Genomic DNA, 17,693 nt, shown 5'->3' on the forward strand with positions numbered 1-17,693 from the left:
AACCCCTTCCCATTTCATGATGTCAGCAGTGGCACCACATGGAAGAGAAATGTCACAAGGCCTGAGAAAGAGAAAATAATTTCTTTACACAAGAAAAGTTAAGGCTACAAGAAGACCAGCAAAGCTTTAGGCTGGGTTCACACTTATGCGAATTGGATACAGGTTTTCCCACATTCAATTCGCATGACAGGAGACCGGCTCTCAATGGACCTGGTTCACACATTCCTGGGGCAGCCACGGAGCGCCCTGCAGAAAGGTCCTGTGCATCTTTGGATCTGTTTCTGGTCCGAATTCAGGCAAAAATTCGGACCTGAAACTGTGAACGGGGCATCGGACCCCCTGCTGCAAGCAGCGGCCACAGATAGTGTGAACCCAGTATTATTCATCAGTCAGAATACTGTAGCAAAAGTGATACAAAAATTTAACAAAGATGGAACTGCAGCCATCTTACAGAGACGTCTAGGCCATCCACGGACGTTAACACCTCGACAGGAGCGTCTTCTGATCAGAAGGGTTGAAGAAAAGCACCATGCAAGTTCACTGCAGTATGGTAAAGAAGTAGAAAGCCAAACTGGGGTTATTGTTTCCCGTGACACAATATGGCGTGCAGAGGAATGGCATGCATGGGTGTCGTCTACTAAGAAGCTTCTCCTAAAGCCTTTGCACAAAAAAGTCTGCCCAGCCAGGGTCCATGCTGAAAAAGAATATGACTACTGGGACTCTGTACTCTGAGACCAAGATAAATGTTATTGGAACAGATGTCTTCAAAACTGTATGGCGTCGCAAGGATGAGAAGTACAAAGAAAAATGCATGGTGCCTACAGTGAAACATGATGATGGCATTGTCCTTTTTTGTGGGGCTGCATAAGTGCTGCTGGTGTCAGGGAGCTGCATTCCATTGATTGTATCATGAATTCACAGATGTACTGCTCTATATTGAAGGAGACAATGCTACCATCACTCCGTGTCCTTGGTCATCGTGCACTTTTCCAGCATGACAATGTTTCAAAACGCACATCTAAGGCCACTGTTGTATTTCTGAAGAACAGGGTGAAAGTGATTCAGCGGCCAAGTATGTCTCCTGATCTGAACCCAATCGAACACCAATGGGGAATTCTGAAGAGACAAGTTGAGCATCACTCTCCATCCAGCATCCAGGCACTAAAAGAGGTCTTTCTTGAGATATGGATAAAGATAGATGTTGCAATATGTTGCCAACTTGTTTATTCCATGACTAGAAGACTTGGTGCTGTCCTTACAAATCATGAAGGTCATACAAAATACTAGATGTACTGTAGTAGTTTTTGTTGGGAGGGATATTCATTTTTGCATCAACTAATTTGAGTAAAACTGAACATTTTGTAATATAGGTCAGTGTTTCGCAACTCCAGTCCTCAAGGCACCCCAACATGTCATGTTTTCAGGATTTCCCTCAGATGAAACAGCTGTGGTAATTACTAAGGCAGTGAAACTGATCAGATCACCTGTGCAAAATAAAGGGAAGCCTGAAAACATGACCTGTTTGGGCGCCTTGAGGACTGCAGTTGAGAAACACTGATATAGGTTATGTTATTAACCTTATAGCAAAGGTCTTGCGAGCTATCAAGTCAAAGTTCCCCTATCTTATAATAATATAATGACAGCTGCTAGCACTAATTACGCCCCATACTAACGTGTAAGAATCACAGATAAATCATGTGCTGCGATATTCCCTTAAAGTGGTTGTAAACTCTCCCCGACAACTTTTTCCCATGTAAATCAGCATAAAATACTCTATGAACACTGCTTGTAGATATCTCCTTACTTGCTTAGTATTGTAATCCTTTTTGTTCTTTAGAATGACTTCACTGAGCATGCCCACATCTCCCCTGATTTACAGCACACTCTGTGTACTTGTCTGTCTATTATCAGATCTTCCTACGACACAAAACTGAAATCCCACGAGACTGCATATTCACTCAGAGCTTCCTACTACACCCCATGTGACCATGTGACATCACATGGAGTGTAAACTTGGACATCGGACAGCATTACTGCAGCCTTATCAGCTGAAGCTGATAAGACTGACACAGGCAAACACTAGATAATCGGTACAAGTAAATACTATGAAATAAAACAAGTCAGCTATGAGCAGTGAAGCAGGGTTGCCATAGAAACGTTGGATTGAGAAGGAGGCTTGGTTAACAGTACAGGAAGTGCTCAATGTAAGGGCGGAAATACTCTACTGTGGAGTCAGAAAAACAATACTTAAGATGGCGCTGCCTTACCCCTGGAAACAAGTTTTTTAAAGTTTCCTTAAACAGTAAGTAATATGCGATTTGTGCTGGATTACAGTGGCTATAGTTTGATAATTACTTATTATAATGGACTAAATGAAAGGAATCATCAGAGTGGGAGAAGTTTACTTCCTCTTTAATGATCTGTTGAACCTGCAGCAAAAACCTAAAAAACAAACTTGTCAATTAAAGTGATGTGCCTATAAATCAAATCCAAGAATATAATAATATATAAGCGACTAGTAGTAGTCATTCAGCTTTCAACATCACATAGTGTGAATGTACAAATATTTCTTAAATTATAAATATCGATACAAAAGTGATCCATAAAGTGCTCAAGTGCGTATAAGTTTGTGATACTCTGACCACCCAGGAGCAGTTTTCAGTGTCCGTAATACAGCAATAATAAACGTGATAGGTTACTGTGAATATAGCAATCTGAAGCAGTGATTACACTCAAGTGCTCCCCACCCCAAGGTAATGGCCGCTCACCCCAGAGCATGTGACCTTGCATTTAAGCTTGGTCAATACACGCTTTTGAATCATCAAAACGGATTCCAGGTCAGGTTGCAAGGTCCAAACACTGCTCAAAGATGTAGCCTCCTCACATAAATGTATCAAAAAGAAACTCCATAGTGTGATACAGTTTTAAAAGATTTTATTTACTGCAAACAAAGCCCTATTTATAGGGTACTCACATGGGTCTGGTGCGTTAGTGCACCGCTCTATAGCATGCCTTAATAGCGCCAAGCCGTAGATGACATTGTGTGCTCCTACTCCATAAGGTAGACCAGCTGTCTCTTGCGCCGTCCAGTCCCCTCCCCTACGCGTGTCAATACAAGGGAAATATTGTTGCTTCATCAATATCGTATTTTTATCCCCCTGATGGAGATACGATATTTATGGTGCCTGCATAATTATACCTGTAATAAGTGTCTCAAACATATGCTCACAACTTTTATAAAATAATTGTTAAACTCCTTTATGCATGTATGTTCTAATTTCACAGATGGACATTCATTTTGCCTTCAAGCTTCCAGTGGCCTGTGGACATGTCTGACAACATGCTGGTCTGATCAAATCTTTCTACCTTTACTTGCTCACCGTTTCTGGAAACTGACCCTCCAGCTTCTTTCACGTTATTGTATTTTCATTAAAGAGGTAATGAATTCAATAAACATGTTTGTGTTTTGAATGCTACAAATATCTACATATATATAATATATATTTGTATTCAACTTTTTAATTAATATCATGAATTTAGAGGAATACAAATTTTCTGTCAGCCATTATTGGCACCTTTAGCGGTAGAAAAGCTCAAGAAAAATGTCTCTTTAAATTCTATGTATGTCTTCACACTGGTCCATTGCGCTTCTGTTGTGATGTTAAAAATCTTGCTTGCTGCATTTTTGGTCAGTTCATAAAACCGCACCAAAAACACACCTGCCTGTTGAAATGCATTGAAAACACAGCAAGAATGTATCAATAATGCACCCGGGTTGCATTTTTTATGCGTTTTTTGATTCACATGACCTATGAAAAACCCACCATAAGCACAGTAAAATCGCTCAAAATCTTATGCGTTTTCAGCGCCATTATTGGCACCTTTTTCTCTTATTGGCAAAATACCGATAACACCATTTTCACTCGATATGTTTTGGCTCCTGAAATTTCAGTGCATCTCCTACTTTTTACACCAATTTCACATTGCATGATAACAAGTTGAAATAGAGAAATAATAGTGGTAATAGACTGAAAGTGATGAAAAATGGATCAAACGCACATTAATGCCCAGTTCAATGATTAAGCCCCAGTAGGTGATTAAAGTCATTAGAGAGGAGTTCATGGATGGTAGTTGCTGCTGGACAAATCAAGTTGTTTTGACCTGTATGGACTAGTGGAGTGTGTGACCTCACCCTTCAAGTTCACGTTGGCAGGGATTTTTTTTCTTTTACTTAAGCAGTGGCTGCTTTCTAAAGAAAACAAAATATAAGGCTGCACTGTTTTGATCCACTTGCAATGTATCTATATTTAAATTTTAATTCAATTGAACTTTAACCTTTTTACTGCCATGGACTTTTTAATTCAGAAGAAAATTACTTGCAGCTGGCTTAGCAATTCTTGCATCAAATGCAGTTTTAGAGGCTGCAAGTTTAGGGTCATTTCCATGGCCGTCTGGTGCCCAGGACTGCCTGTAATTACCAGCTCACAATGTAAATATTGACTAGTAACTGTGGGCAACTGGTTTGCCACAGTGCTGGGGGGAGCATGATTGTGTATACCAGCTGTATACAGATTTGTGGTGGCATGGCATAAATGCCACTGTGGTGCCGCCATGGTCCAGTGCTGGATGTATTCTTTACTTGCTGTCCACTGAACATATAAAAACATCCTGAATTTAAGTGGTTCTAGCAAGCTCATGGCTGCAGCAGTTGCCCTAAGCGTTTTATCATTTTTTACAACCAGTGATTGGCTGGTCAGTAAAAGTGATATGGGTGACTGATCTCCCGTTTTTTTCAGAGAGGCCTGGGCCTGCTGTAAACAGCTGGGATAGCAAGCTGCAGAAAACAAAAAAGGACATCCATTCCCCTATCTCCTCTGTAACTAATGAACCTAGAAGGGATGATGATTTCATTAGTTCCGTTTTTAAAGCGGTCATATTCTGGTTGCTACAGCCGGGGAAAGCAGCTTATTAAACGTGATTTGTGCTTGCTTAGCTGCATTTGAGGGCAGGGGAGGCATTTGGGGTCTAAGAATACCTGTCACTAGCCCAAAGTTAAGATTGTTAGCCCACTTGTGATAGCAATGAAGTCAAATGTAAAATAATTTGATACAATAATAACAATTTTTTTTTTAAAGCACCCCCCACCACGCATACACTGAAATGCAAACACATGCCTTAGCCCCAAGCTCTGCACATGTATACAAACAGCAATTGCAACACACGTGATATATTGCTGCAAATGTCAGGGTCAGAGCAATAATTCTAGGGCCATAATTCATGGTTAACTCTAAACTAATAACCTGTAAAGGCTTTTAACATGTCACCTATGAAAAATGTTAAAGTAGAACTAAAAGCAAAACTTCTTTTTTATACTTTGGCTAGAGTATGGAAGGATTATAACCACTGTCAGTTTTTTGTTTTTTTGCCATCTGTGTCCAAATGGGGAGATTTCCCTTAACATCCTGTTTAATACCCAAAACAGGAAGTGAGAGGAAATCCCTCAAAGTCAGGGAAACCTGGGGTGTCCCCACAACTTAGTTTCCTTATTGGAAGATTCCACTCTATACCTGTTCTGGTGTCAACCGGACATGACAAGGACAAATACAAATATAACTTAGAGGGTGAATCGCCCTAACAGGGGCGCACAGACCGTGATAAAAACAGGTGTTCTAATCATTCACTCTATCCCAAACTAATTTTGCCTTTATTTATATTTTAAGTACCATCACTGGCATGCACAGTTTTGTGTCTTGACGGGCGCCAGTTTTTAGTCTTTACATGTTTGACATTTTTATAATATACACACCGTATATGCATTATCCTCTTTTATATGTTACCAAAAAATATGGTGATTATGTGGTATATTGCAGGGGTCTCCAAACTTTTCACTTCGAGGGCAACATAGCAAAAGAAAGTAAAAGGAACCCAAAGACATTTTTTAGATATATTAACAGTAAAAAGGCAAAATCAGAACACATTACACACATAATAGACGAGGATGGAAGGATGGTTACAGATGACACAAAGGCAACTGTACTAAATACCTTCTTTTTCTCAGTTTTTTCTGCAGGAAAAACAAGGGTTTACCAACTGCGACTATACTTTTAATGGCACAACACAGGACATTCCCTCGTGGCTAATTGAGGCAGGAGTCAGGGAAAGACTTTATAAACTTAACACAAATCGCCTGGACCAGATGGCTTACACCCGAGAGTCCTCAGAGAGCTCAGTTAGGTTATAGCCAGGCCATTGCTCCTAATCTTTGTGGACAGGATAATGACACAATTGGTACCAGCTGATTGGAGAAAAACCAATGTGGTACCAATATTTAAAAAAAGGGCAGAGACATATTCCTGGGAATTATAGGCCAGTCAGCTTAACATCAATAGTGGGTAAAATAGAGGGGATGATTAGGGACTATAGCCAAAGATTTACAGAGGAAAAGAATATCATTAGCAGTAATCAGCATGGGTTTACGAAAGGTCGTTCCTGCCAGACCAATCTGCTTACATTCTACAAGGAAGTGAGCTGCCATCTTGATAGAAGGAGATCTGTGTATCTGGATTTTGCAAAAGTGTTTGATAGAGTCCCCCATAAATGCTTAATATACAAGTTGAGATCTGCAGGCATGGACCATAAGGTTTGTGCTTTGGTTAAAAACTGGTTACAGGGACCTGCCCAAAGGGTGGTGATTAATAACATGTACTCAGACTGGTCTCGAGTGGTGAGTGGAGTACCCCAAGGTTCTGTGTTAGGACCAATTCTATGCAAATTATTTATAAATGATATAGAGAACAGGATAAATAGCTCAATCTCAGTTTTTTGCAGATGACACAAAAATAAGTAGAGCAATTAACTCACATCAGGACATTTTACAGAATGACCTGAATAAAATAATGGAGTGGGCAGACAAATGGCAAATGAGGTTTAATGTGGAGAAATGTAAAGTAATGCACTTGGGGGCAGAAAACATAAATGCAAATTATTCACTAGGTGGAAAACCTCTGGTAGAATCAAGGATGGATCTAGGGGTCCTACTAGATGAGTGGGTAATGGCATGCAATGTCAAGCTGCAGCTACCAAAGCAGGCAGAATATTAGCATGCATAAAAAAAGGATATACTCCAGGGATAAAACTATAATTCTGACACTTTATAAAGCCCTGGTTAGGCCACCTCTGGAGTATTCTGTCCAGTTCTGGTCACGGGCCCTCAAAAGGGATGTGCTAGAACTGGAGAGAGTCCAAAGAAGGGCAACAAAATTAATAAGAGGACTAGAGGACCTCAATTACGATGCAACGCTTGAGGGGGGACATGATAGCGATCTACAAATACCTCAGTGGGGATCCCAGTATAAGAAAAAAACTATTTAGTCCCAGGGAGTGTATGAGGACACGGGGCCACACATTGAGACTGGAGGAGAAGCGGTTTAACCTTAAACTGCGCAGGGGGTTCTTCACTGTCAGGGCAATAAGGATGCGGAACTCTCTCCCACAATTGGTGGTGGCTGCGGGAAGTATGGACATTTTTAAAAGACTCTTGTCTGTATGTCTTAAACACAACATACAGGGATATGGGAACCCAGGTTGAACTGAATGGACTATTGTCTTTTTTTCAGCCTTACCTACTATGTTACATTGTGCATTTTTTCACATATTCGTGGGCCGAAAAAAAAGATTTATAGTTATTTTTTAAGACCACTTTCACACTGGGGCCTCACCACGTTAGAGCCGTTAGTTTTAGAGGAGCTTTACCATCATTTTAGCTGCACTTTTTTCTGGCGCTAGCGTGGTGCTTTTAACCCCCACTAGTGGGGTTGGATCGCTTTGTAGGTGATTCGGCAGCACTGCCTATTCATTTCAATGGGCAGGGCGTTTTGGAAGCAGTGTGTACACTGCTCCCAAACCTCCCCAAAGATGCTGCTTTCAGGACTTTTCCCGTCCTGCAAGTGCACCACCCCAATGTGAAAGCATTCGGGCTTTCGCACTGTGGAGCCTTGCGAGGCGCTTTTCAGGTGCTTTAGAGCACAATTTTTTGTGCTAAAAGGCCTGAAAAGCGCCTTAAGTGTGAAAGGGGTCTTAATGAATCTGCAGCAGAATCTGTGTTTCAGTCACACACGCACACCTCATACATTTTGATCCCCATCAGACCTCCCTGCATATTTGTGTCCCCATCGGAGCCCCCCCTGCAAATTTGTGCCCCAATAGGAACCCCCTGCATATTTGTGTCCCCATCGGAGCCCCCCTGCAAATTTGTGCCCCAATAAGAGCCCCCTGCTTATTGGTCCCCATTGGAGTCCCCTGCATATTTGTGTCCCCATTGGAGCCCCCTGCATATTTGTGTCCCCATTGGAGCCCCCTTCCATATTTGTGTCCCCATCTGAGGCTGCCTGCATATTTGTGTCCCCATCTGAGCCCCCCCTGCATGTATGTGTCCCCATCTGAGCCCCCCCTGCATTTGTGTGTCCCCATCGGAGCCCCCCCTGCATTTGTGTGTCCCCATCGGAGCCCCCCCTGCATGTATGTGTCCCCATCGGAGCCCCCCCCTGCATGTGTGTCCCCATCGGAGCCCCCCCTGCATGTGTGTCCCCGGTGTCATGTAACTTGTTGGTTTTACAAGGTCTCAGGTGTGAATGGGAACCAGGTGTGTTAAATTTTGTGTTATCGCTCTCACTCTCTCATACTGGTCACTGGAAGTTCAACATGGCACCTCATGGCAAAGAACTTTGAGGATCTGAAAAAAAGAATTGGTGTTCTACATAAAGATGGCCTAAGCTATAAGAAGATTGCCAAGATCCTGAAACTGAGCTGCAGCACAGTGGCCAATACCATACAGCCAGACCATACAGACAGGTTCCATTCAGAACAGGCCTCGTCATGGTCGACCAAAGAAGTTGAGTGCATATGCTCAGCATCATATCCAGAGGTTTGTCTTTGGGAAATAGACGTATGAGTGCTGCCAGCATTGCTGCAGAGGTCGAAGGGGTGGGGGGGGGGTGTAGCCTGTCAGTGCTCAGACCATACGCCACACACTGCATCAAATTGGTCTGCATGGCTGTCGTCCCAGAAGTAAGCTTCTTTTAAAGATGATGCACAAGAAAGCCCGTAAACAGTTTGTGGAATACAAGCAGACTAAGGACATGGATTACTGGAACCATGTCCTGTGGTCTGATGAGACCAAGATAAACTTATTTGTTTCAGATGGTGTCAAGCGTGTGTGGCGGCAACCAGGTGAAGAGTACAAAGACAAATGTGTCTTGCCTACAGTCAAGCATGGTGGTGGGAGTGTCATGGTCTGGGGCTGCATGAGTGCTACTGGCACAGGGGAGCTACAGTTCATTGAGGGAACCATGAATGCCAACATGTACTTTGACATACTGAAGCAGAGCATGAGCCCCCCCCCCCCTTCAGTGATTGGGCAGTAGTATTCCAACATAACAACCCCAAACACACTTCCAAGACAGCCACTGCCTTGCTAAAGAAGCAGAGGGTAAAGATGATGGACTGGCCAAGCATGTCTCAAGACCTAAACCCTATTGAGCATCTGTGGGGCATGCTCAAACGGAAGGTGAAGGAGCGCAAAGTCTCTACCAGCCACCAGCTCAGTGATGTCGTCATGGAGGAGTGGAAGAGGACTCCAGTGGCAACTTCTGAAGCTCTGGTGAACTCCATGCCCAAGAGGGTTAAGGCAGTGCTGGGAAATAATGGTGGTCACACTAAATATTGACACTTTGGGCCCAATTTGGACATTTTCACTTATGGGTGTACTCACTTTTGTTGCCAGCGGTTTAGACATTGATGGCTGTGTGAGTTATTTTGAAGGGACAGCAATTTTACCCTGTTATACAAGCTGTGCACTCACTAATTTACATTGTAGCAAAGTGTAATTTCTTCAGTGTTGTCACATGAAAAAGATATAATAAAATATTTACAAAAATGTGAGGGATGTACTCACTTTTGTGAGATACTGTATGTCCAAATCAGAACCCCCTGCATATTAATGTCCCTCTTAGAGCCCCCTTCCATACTTGTGTCCCCATCAGAGACCCCGGCACAACTGTGTCCCCCTTTAGAGCCCCCTTTCACATTTGTGTCCCTCAAAAGAGCCCCCGCCGCACATTTGTGTCCCCATCAGTGAACCCCCCCCCCCCAAACAGCACCAGCAGTTACATTCGTGGTTTGCACTCCCCTGAGCCCCTGAAGCAGCCGTCGTAAACCGGTTAGGCTATCTTCCTGGCTACCTTGCCCTTGTGACCGGAGGACACTTCTTCATTGCTGTTGGCTTGGCAGACCATGCAAGGAACTGGCATTCTACGTGTACCGATGACACCGATGCTTCGAAGTAAACGATAAGTGTCATTCATCACACTTATCCTTGGAGCTGCACATTTGTTTGAGACTATACCCCTTGGATTACAAATGGCCCATGAGGGACCGGGATTGATAGCTTGCACGCAAGTTTTGTTTACTCTATTGTGATCTTCAGTACAGTGTGAGGGAGGTGATTTCAGAACATGGTTCTATTACAGCCTTAACGGTTTCATGGCGATCTATGACATGCAGATCATTGTGAACGCAACCCTGATCAACATATCTCCTCTGGACCGCTATTTTTTATTTCGTGCTTTTTCAGCTACCCCCTAACATTTCATTGGATAACACTAAGGACTAGTGCTATTTGCATGCTTATTCCCAGGATCCCAGGTTTTTACCAGTTCAGGACCAATGCTATATTCACTTGCAGGGTTGTAGCCAAGCACTGAGCTTTGTATATGGTTATACACTTGTATCCCTCCGTATTGACAATTTTGAGGGTGTCAGTTCTGCTATTATGTTTTGTACACTAATATTCTTATATGTACATGTATGGTGGGCATGGAGTTTTATCTGCATGAATGTCACGATTGAATGTTTTGGGATTTTAATATTGGCTTTTCTATGCTTTCGATACAATAAACTTTTTGCAGGTTTAATATGTACAGTGGGCTGTGTTTATAGGCACATGTTTGGTGTTGGTAGAGATCATACAGATTTTTTATTTTGAGTTTTCTATTCTGTTCTTACCGAGAGCTCCCACTTCATTCCTCCCCTCTTTCTCTATTGTTTAGAGCGTTATATACATTGATGGTTAATTTATGTCCATAGGGACAAATACCTGGAGGGATCCTTTTTGTTTCTGACATATATATGTCCCACTTGCATCTGTGTCCAGCTTCAGTGCTGTTCTGTTGCACCGCCCGGTTGTTACATAGGCACGTTGTAGGCAAAAGCACAGCCATAAAGGACATTGATGATAACAGAGGGGCGGGACCCAGGAGGTGCAGTAGGTCCTAGCACTAGTGAGGCACCGGGTTGGGCAGGCTGAAGTATGCAGCACAGTTCCTGCTACCCGAGAGAGCTTGAGCAGGAACTGACAATGCAGTGAGTCTGACGACTCAAGCTGCGGGCCAGGAAAAAACGTCCCAGCGGGCCGGATGTGGCCCACTGCCCGTACTTTGGAGACTCCTGATATATTGTATTTGTATGCACTCAAATTCATTTTAGTGTATTGTTCCCTGAATTTGTGTTTTGATAAATGGCCTCTGTTTATTCTCTTAGGTCCCTGTTTTCAGAAAAATAAATATTTGGGGTTCTGAGTAATTCTAGCAAACAAATGCTGATTTTTAACATGTGTATGAAAATTGCCCTGGACAGAAAGTGGTTGAAAGCAAAGTCAAGTTTTGAAAAAAATTAATAAATACTCATGATTTTGCATTCAATATTTTTTCTTGGGAGCCTGCAAAGCATTGCATCGGGGATCAATGGATTACAGGTGTAATGCCAGGTTCCTCCAGCTCCCTGCCTGCACCAAGGTACGGCTTTTCAGCTTTCAGTTGGCAGAAATGTCAATGGACTACGAGTGCGGTGATCACCACACTCGTGTCTGGTGACAGACAGGGCTTGCAGTTCATTTACAGGTCTCAGAAGTGACAGTGGCTCCGGGAGGGGGGGAAATACTATGAAGAGTAGAGTTTTGGGTGACAGGTGCCCATTTGCACCATGTTGCACCCTAAATACAGGGTAACATGGTGAAAAAAATGGGAGTTAGTCTTTAAGTCATTTTTAAAATTTTGGAATATTGTTTTTTTTTTTGAGACTTAAAAAAGTTTGTGTGTGTTCCAGGAGTCATTAAAGCCAGACCAAATTTAGTGTCATCAGTATGCATTGGTTTACTAAACAGCAACTATAATTTGGCTACATATGTAATTTTGAACTTTTCTTTTCATTAGAGGACTTTTAATTTTAATAAAGCTTTTATCTGCTACATTGAATGAAAAATCCAGCTCCTCCTTTTATTATAGGCTTACAAATTAACAAAACTGAACTTACAAATAAAAATATATATAGATTGTATTTATTTGTTTAATATTGGTTGCTGTCTATCAAAGTGTAAATCAATGTTACCTCAGCACAGTAGAGAAGTGTAAATCTACAGATAGTAGGCTGTAAGCAGTACTTTCAGCAATGTTTAATCGTTCCCTCACTCCACGTTCTTTGTAACTCGGCAGAGATCTTTTTTACATTTGTTTGTTTTTTACATCTATTCTAAGCATGCTAAATAATTTATTCAAAACTCATTAACTTTGCCGCCAGACCATTTTTTTTTCTTTTTCTTCATTTTTCACAAGCTAATTTTTTTTTTTTCTTCCTGTGTACTCTGATCATTTGACAGGTGGCATCCCGTGTCACTTCAGAATGCAATATGCCTGAGAGTAAAGGTTTTACACAAAATACTAACAAAGATACAGCTCCTGCATGCGTGGTTTCTGAAGAACAAGCCGCTACATCACCTCCGGAGACCCAGTCCTCCACATTATCAACACACCAGTTAATTCTGCTTGTTGCAGATGTGGATAAAATCATAGATCAGGTAGGCAACAGTCTGGAATTTTCAGTGTTTTTGAATTTACTATACATTAGTATATGCATGTGGTTATAATTGGGGAAATGTTATCAGGGATACTCTTGGTTTGATGGTACGCACATAAAAATAGCATAATTTAATTAATATATGTTGTATATTCTGTGATCACATTTTCATGTAGGTTCTTAACCTCTTGGCGCTGGCTGTATGCATATATGCGGCCACTCGGCAGGTGAGCCTTAACACCAGGTGGTGGCATATATGCGGCCCTGTTAAAACAACTTAGTGTTCTGAGAGCGCTCTCCCTGCACACTCCCATCACAGTAGCTGGCAACTGCCGATGCATACTCGCGATCAGTAGCTTTCCGATCATGTGACCATTGTGACAGCCAATCAGTGGTCACATGACCGGAATGCCCACCTCCTGGCTTTTAGAACTCTTAAAGAGCCAGGAGGCTGTCAGCGCAAAGGGGTTACAGTGGTTGCTAAACAAAAAAAATTAAAAAATCCTGTATTAAATATTATTTTGCATGTAAAGGTATAACTATAGAAAAATCCAAAGCATGAAAAAAAGCACATGAATATGTGGAAAGATGGCAACTATCCCCCTACAAGAGCAATGTGTATTCTGTGGAAAAAGTTTGTGGGTACACACAGAACCACTCAAAGATGACACTAATGTCCACTTTAATAATTACAGAATGCCATAAAACAATGTCTACTTCAGTCAGGAACCACATAAACTATGCACACAAATTTGGCAGTACTGCAGTGCGGTGTTGAACGGTGAACTCTTCATTACGCAGTCCGCGTGGCCACTCGAGTAAGAGGAATGATGGGATGAGCAGACCTACCAGTAAGCACTGGGAAATAGTGAAAAGACCTTAAGCTAGCAGAAAGATGTAAAAAGCCAGTCCCAAGGGTACGTATACCTGGAAGACCGGAACAAACCTCACCAGAAACTGTGTCACCTGGACGTGAGGTCCCCACTGGTTTACCGAGTCGATCCACCGGAAGGGAAAGGAAAACCTATCGAGCCTCGAGGATAATGCACTTTTTAATGGACAGCAAATCTAAAGATGAAGACATAAACGTTAAAATAAAGCAGGACTAGTACATGGAGAGGGAAGAAGCTAAAGCTAAAAAAGGAAGCCAGTGTGCCTCCAAACTGTCCATGCTTGTAATAGTATTAAAAGCATCAAAATTAAATTGAGATAATAAATCTATATATAAAAATACGTAAGCATAATGGCAAACTGTAAATATAGCATGAAAAAATAAAAACATGAAATAAAACTAAATAAAAGGAATAAAAATCGATAAACATGGTGAAAAGGTGCATGACCATATCATGAGTAATAACCCTCTTTTTAGAAAAGGAGGGATGGGAAAGGGGGGCAGAGAGGGAACATAAATGTTCCTAATGTTGTAAAATGAGAGAAAAAAGGCCAAAAATACACAGGAACAGGAGAGAGGGGTGGAAACTACACCACAGTGTACCCCACCTATGTAGGGGACTTTTCACTGTCATGGCGGTAAGTATGTGGAACTCTCTTCCACAATTGGTGGTGTCGGGAGAAAGTATGTTTGGTTTTAAAAGTCTCTTGGACGTGCATCTTAGTGAAAACAATATACAGGGATATGGGAAATGATTTTCTACACACACACACACACACCAACACAGGTTGAACTGGATGGACTGTTATCCTTATTCAACCTTACCAACTATGTAATAATGTGTACATGTAAGTCCTCAATTAGATCATGCAGACTGAGCATATTTAACCGCTTCCCGCCCGCCATATAACAATATGACATGCGCAAAGTGGTTCTGCTATCCTGACTGGACATCGTATGACGTGATCAGGATAACCCACGATCGGTGATGTGGTGCTTCAGGCTGACGCACTGCATCTCCGATCAGGGTAAAGAGCCTCTTTACCACGTGATCAGCTGTGTCCAATCACAGCTGATCAGTGTAAACAGGAAGAGCCGTTTATCGGGTTTTCCTCCACTTGCGTCTGACAGACGCGATGAGAGCCAGGTGGCTGCTCTCCTGACAGGGGGGGTCTACGCTGATTATCAGTGCCGCCTATCAATGCCCATTAGTGCTGCATATTAGTGCCTCAGCAGTGGCCATCAGTGAAGGAGAAAAAATACTTCTTTACAAAATTTTATAACAAAAGAACTTTTTTTTTCAAAATTTTTGGTCTTTTTTTTATTTAGCAAAAAAAAAAAAACCCTGTGATGATCAAATACCATCAAAAGAAAGCTCTATTTGTGGGGAACAAAATTATAAATATATTTGGGTACAAAGCAGCATGACTGTGCAATTGTCATTCAAAGTGAGACAGCGCTGAAAGTTGGTCTGGGCAGAAAGGGGGAGAAAGTTCCTGTATTGAAGTGGTTAACATGTGTATCCAAAAGCTCTCACATCAACATGCTCTAAGAAACTTTTCATTCTCTGTAAGATGATTGGGCATTACTTCAACCACAAAAACCTTAAGTACCTTTGTGGGCAGCACAGTAGTGTAGTGGGTAGCACTCTCACCTAGCAGTAAAAAGGGTTGCTGGTTCGTATCCCAACCACGACACTACCTGCCTGGAGTTTGCATGTTCTCCCTGTGCCTGCGTGGGTTTCCTCCGGGTACTCCGGTTTCCTCCCACACTCCAAAGACATGCTGGTAGGTCAATTGGCTTCTGTCCAAAATTGGCCCTAGTATATGAATGTGAGTTGGGGACCTTGGATTGTGGGCTTCTTGAGGGTAGGGACCAACGTGAGTGTGCAATGTGTGTGTGGAGTGCTGCGTAAATTGACAGCACTATATGGGTACCTTAAATAAATAGGGATAATTGTAGACACACACCCACAGTCACTCAGGTTGAACTGGATGGACCGGTGTCTTTATTCAACCTTACTATGTAACTATGACCTGAATGTTGTTATTGTGTTACTGTAAATGTTGGGACGTTATGTTTAGAGGACACTTCTTTGATGAACCTACGGTATTCCCGCACTCTTTTCCACAGGGTGTGTTTCGTGCATCCTACATATAATAATTTACATGGGCATTGCAAGCCAATACACAGCGTGTTCGCTTTGAACATGTGATACATTGTCTGATAGAAAAAGACACTGCTATTAGGATCACAAAAAGTAGACTGACCATGATAAATTGGCATGTCAAACAACCCAATTTTTTATATTTGAAGACACATACTATGTTATCAAAATATCCCTGTATATCAGTTTTTGTGTTCCGGTTTCCCAGCAACCATTTTTTAAGTCTCCGGGCCTTCCTGAAATAAACCTCAGGAGTCTTGAGTAATGTGGGACCTAATTATACATCTAAGAGTAAAATTTGCCAATTTTTCTGAATAACCTTTTGGATAGATCGATCGTTTTTGATAACCTGCTCATTAGAGAGGGACAGTACTTTGAAAAAGTATTCATACCCCTTGAAATTTTCCACATTTTGTCATGTTACAACCAAAAACGTAAATGTATTTAATTGGGATTATATGTGATAGACCAACACAAAGAGGTGCATAATTGTGAAGTGGAAGGAAAATTATAAATGTTTTTTAATTTTTTTTACAAATATATCTAAAAAGTATGGCGTGCATTTGTATTCAGCCCTCATTACTCTGATACCCCTAACTAAAATCTAGTGGAACCAATTGACTTCAGAAGTCACCTAATTAGTAAATAGAGTCCACCTGTGTTTCAGTTAATCTCCGTATAAATACAGCTGTTCTGTGAAGCCCTCAGAGGATTGTTAGAGAACCTTAGTGAATAAAAAGCATCATGAAAGCCAAGGAACACACCAGACGGGTCAAGGATAAAGTTGTGGAGAAGTTTAAAGCAGGGTTAGGTTGTAAAACAATATTCCAAGCTTTGAACACCTCACTGAGCACTGTTCAATCCATCGTCCAAAAAAGGAAAGAGTTTGGCACAACTGAAAACCTACTAAGTCATGGCCGTCCACCTAAACTAACAGGCCGGGCAAGGAGAGCAGTAATCGGAGAAGCAGCAAAGAGGCCCATGGTAACTCTGGCGGAGCTGCAGAGATCCAAAGCTCGGGGGAGAATCTGTCCACAGGACAATTATTAGTCATGCACTCCACAAATCTGGCCTTTATGGAAGAGTGTCAAGAAAGCCATAAATCTTGTTTGCAGTTTGCAAGAAGCCATGTGGGGGACACAGCAAACGTGGAAGAAGGTGTTCTGGTCAGATGAGACCAAAATTTAACTTTTTGGCCTAAAAGCAAAACGCTATATGTGGCAGAAAACTAACACTGCACATCACCCTGAACACACCATCCCCACCGTGAAACATGGTGGCAGCATCATGTTGTGGGGATGCTTTTCTTCAGCAGGGACAGGGAAGCTGGTCAGAGTTGATGTGAATATGGATGGAGCGAAATACAGGGCAATCTTAGAAGAGAACCTGTTAGTCTGCAAAAGACTTGAGTCTGGGGCGCGGAGGTTCACCTTCCAGCAGGACAACGACCCTAAACCTACAGCCAGGGCTACAATTGAACGGTTTAGATCAAAGCCTATTAATGTGTTAGAATGGCCCAGTCAAAGTCCAGACCTAAATCCAATTGAGAATCTCTGGCGAGACTTGAAAATTGCTGTACAGACGATCTGCATTCAATCTGACAGAGCTTGAGCTATTTTACAAAGAAAAAGGGGCAAAAATTTCACTCTCTGGATGTACAAACCTGTAGATACATCCTCAAAAAGACTTGCAGCTGTAATTGCAGCGAAAGGTGGTTCAGCAAAGTAT

The 17,693-nt window shown here is 42.0% G+C and overlaps 1 protein-coding gene across 3 annotated transcripts in view; it reads left to right on the forward strand.

Annotated features, from left to right (window-relative positions):
- COG2 (component of oligomeric golgi complex 2) overlaps positions 1-17,693 on the forward strand; it is a 456,761-nt gene that overhangs the window by 323,519 nt on the left and 115,549 nt on the right. For all 3 annotated transcript variants that reach the window (XM_073627553.1, XM_073627554.1, XM_073627555.1), the window contains 2 exons: positions 3,286-3,437; positions 12,710-12,907. In XM_073627553.1, the coding sequence (XP_073483654.1) occupies positions 3,286-3,437; positions 12,710-12,907 (350 nt within the window). The remainder of the gene's footprint in view (positions 1-3,285; positions 3,438-12,709; positions 12,908-17,693) is intronic.

The sequence above is a fragment of the Aquarana catesbeiana genome, linkage group LG04, assembly GCF_042186555.1.
Source record: "Aquarana catesbeiana isolate 2022-GZ linkage group LG04, ASM4218655v1, whole genome shotgun sequence".
NCBI classification, from domain to species: Eukaryota; Metazoa; Chordata; class Amphibia; order Anura; family Ranidae; genus Aquarana; species Aquarana catesbeiana.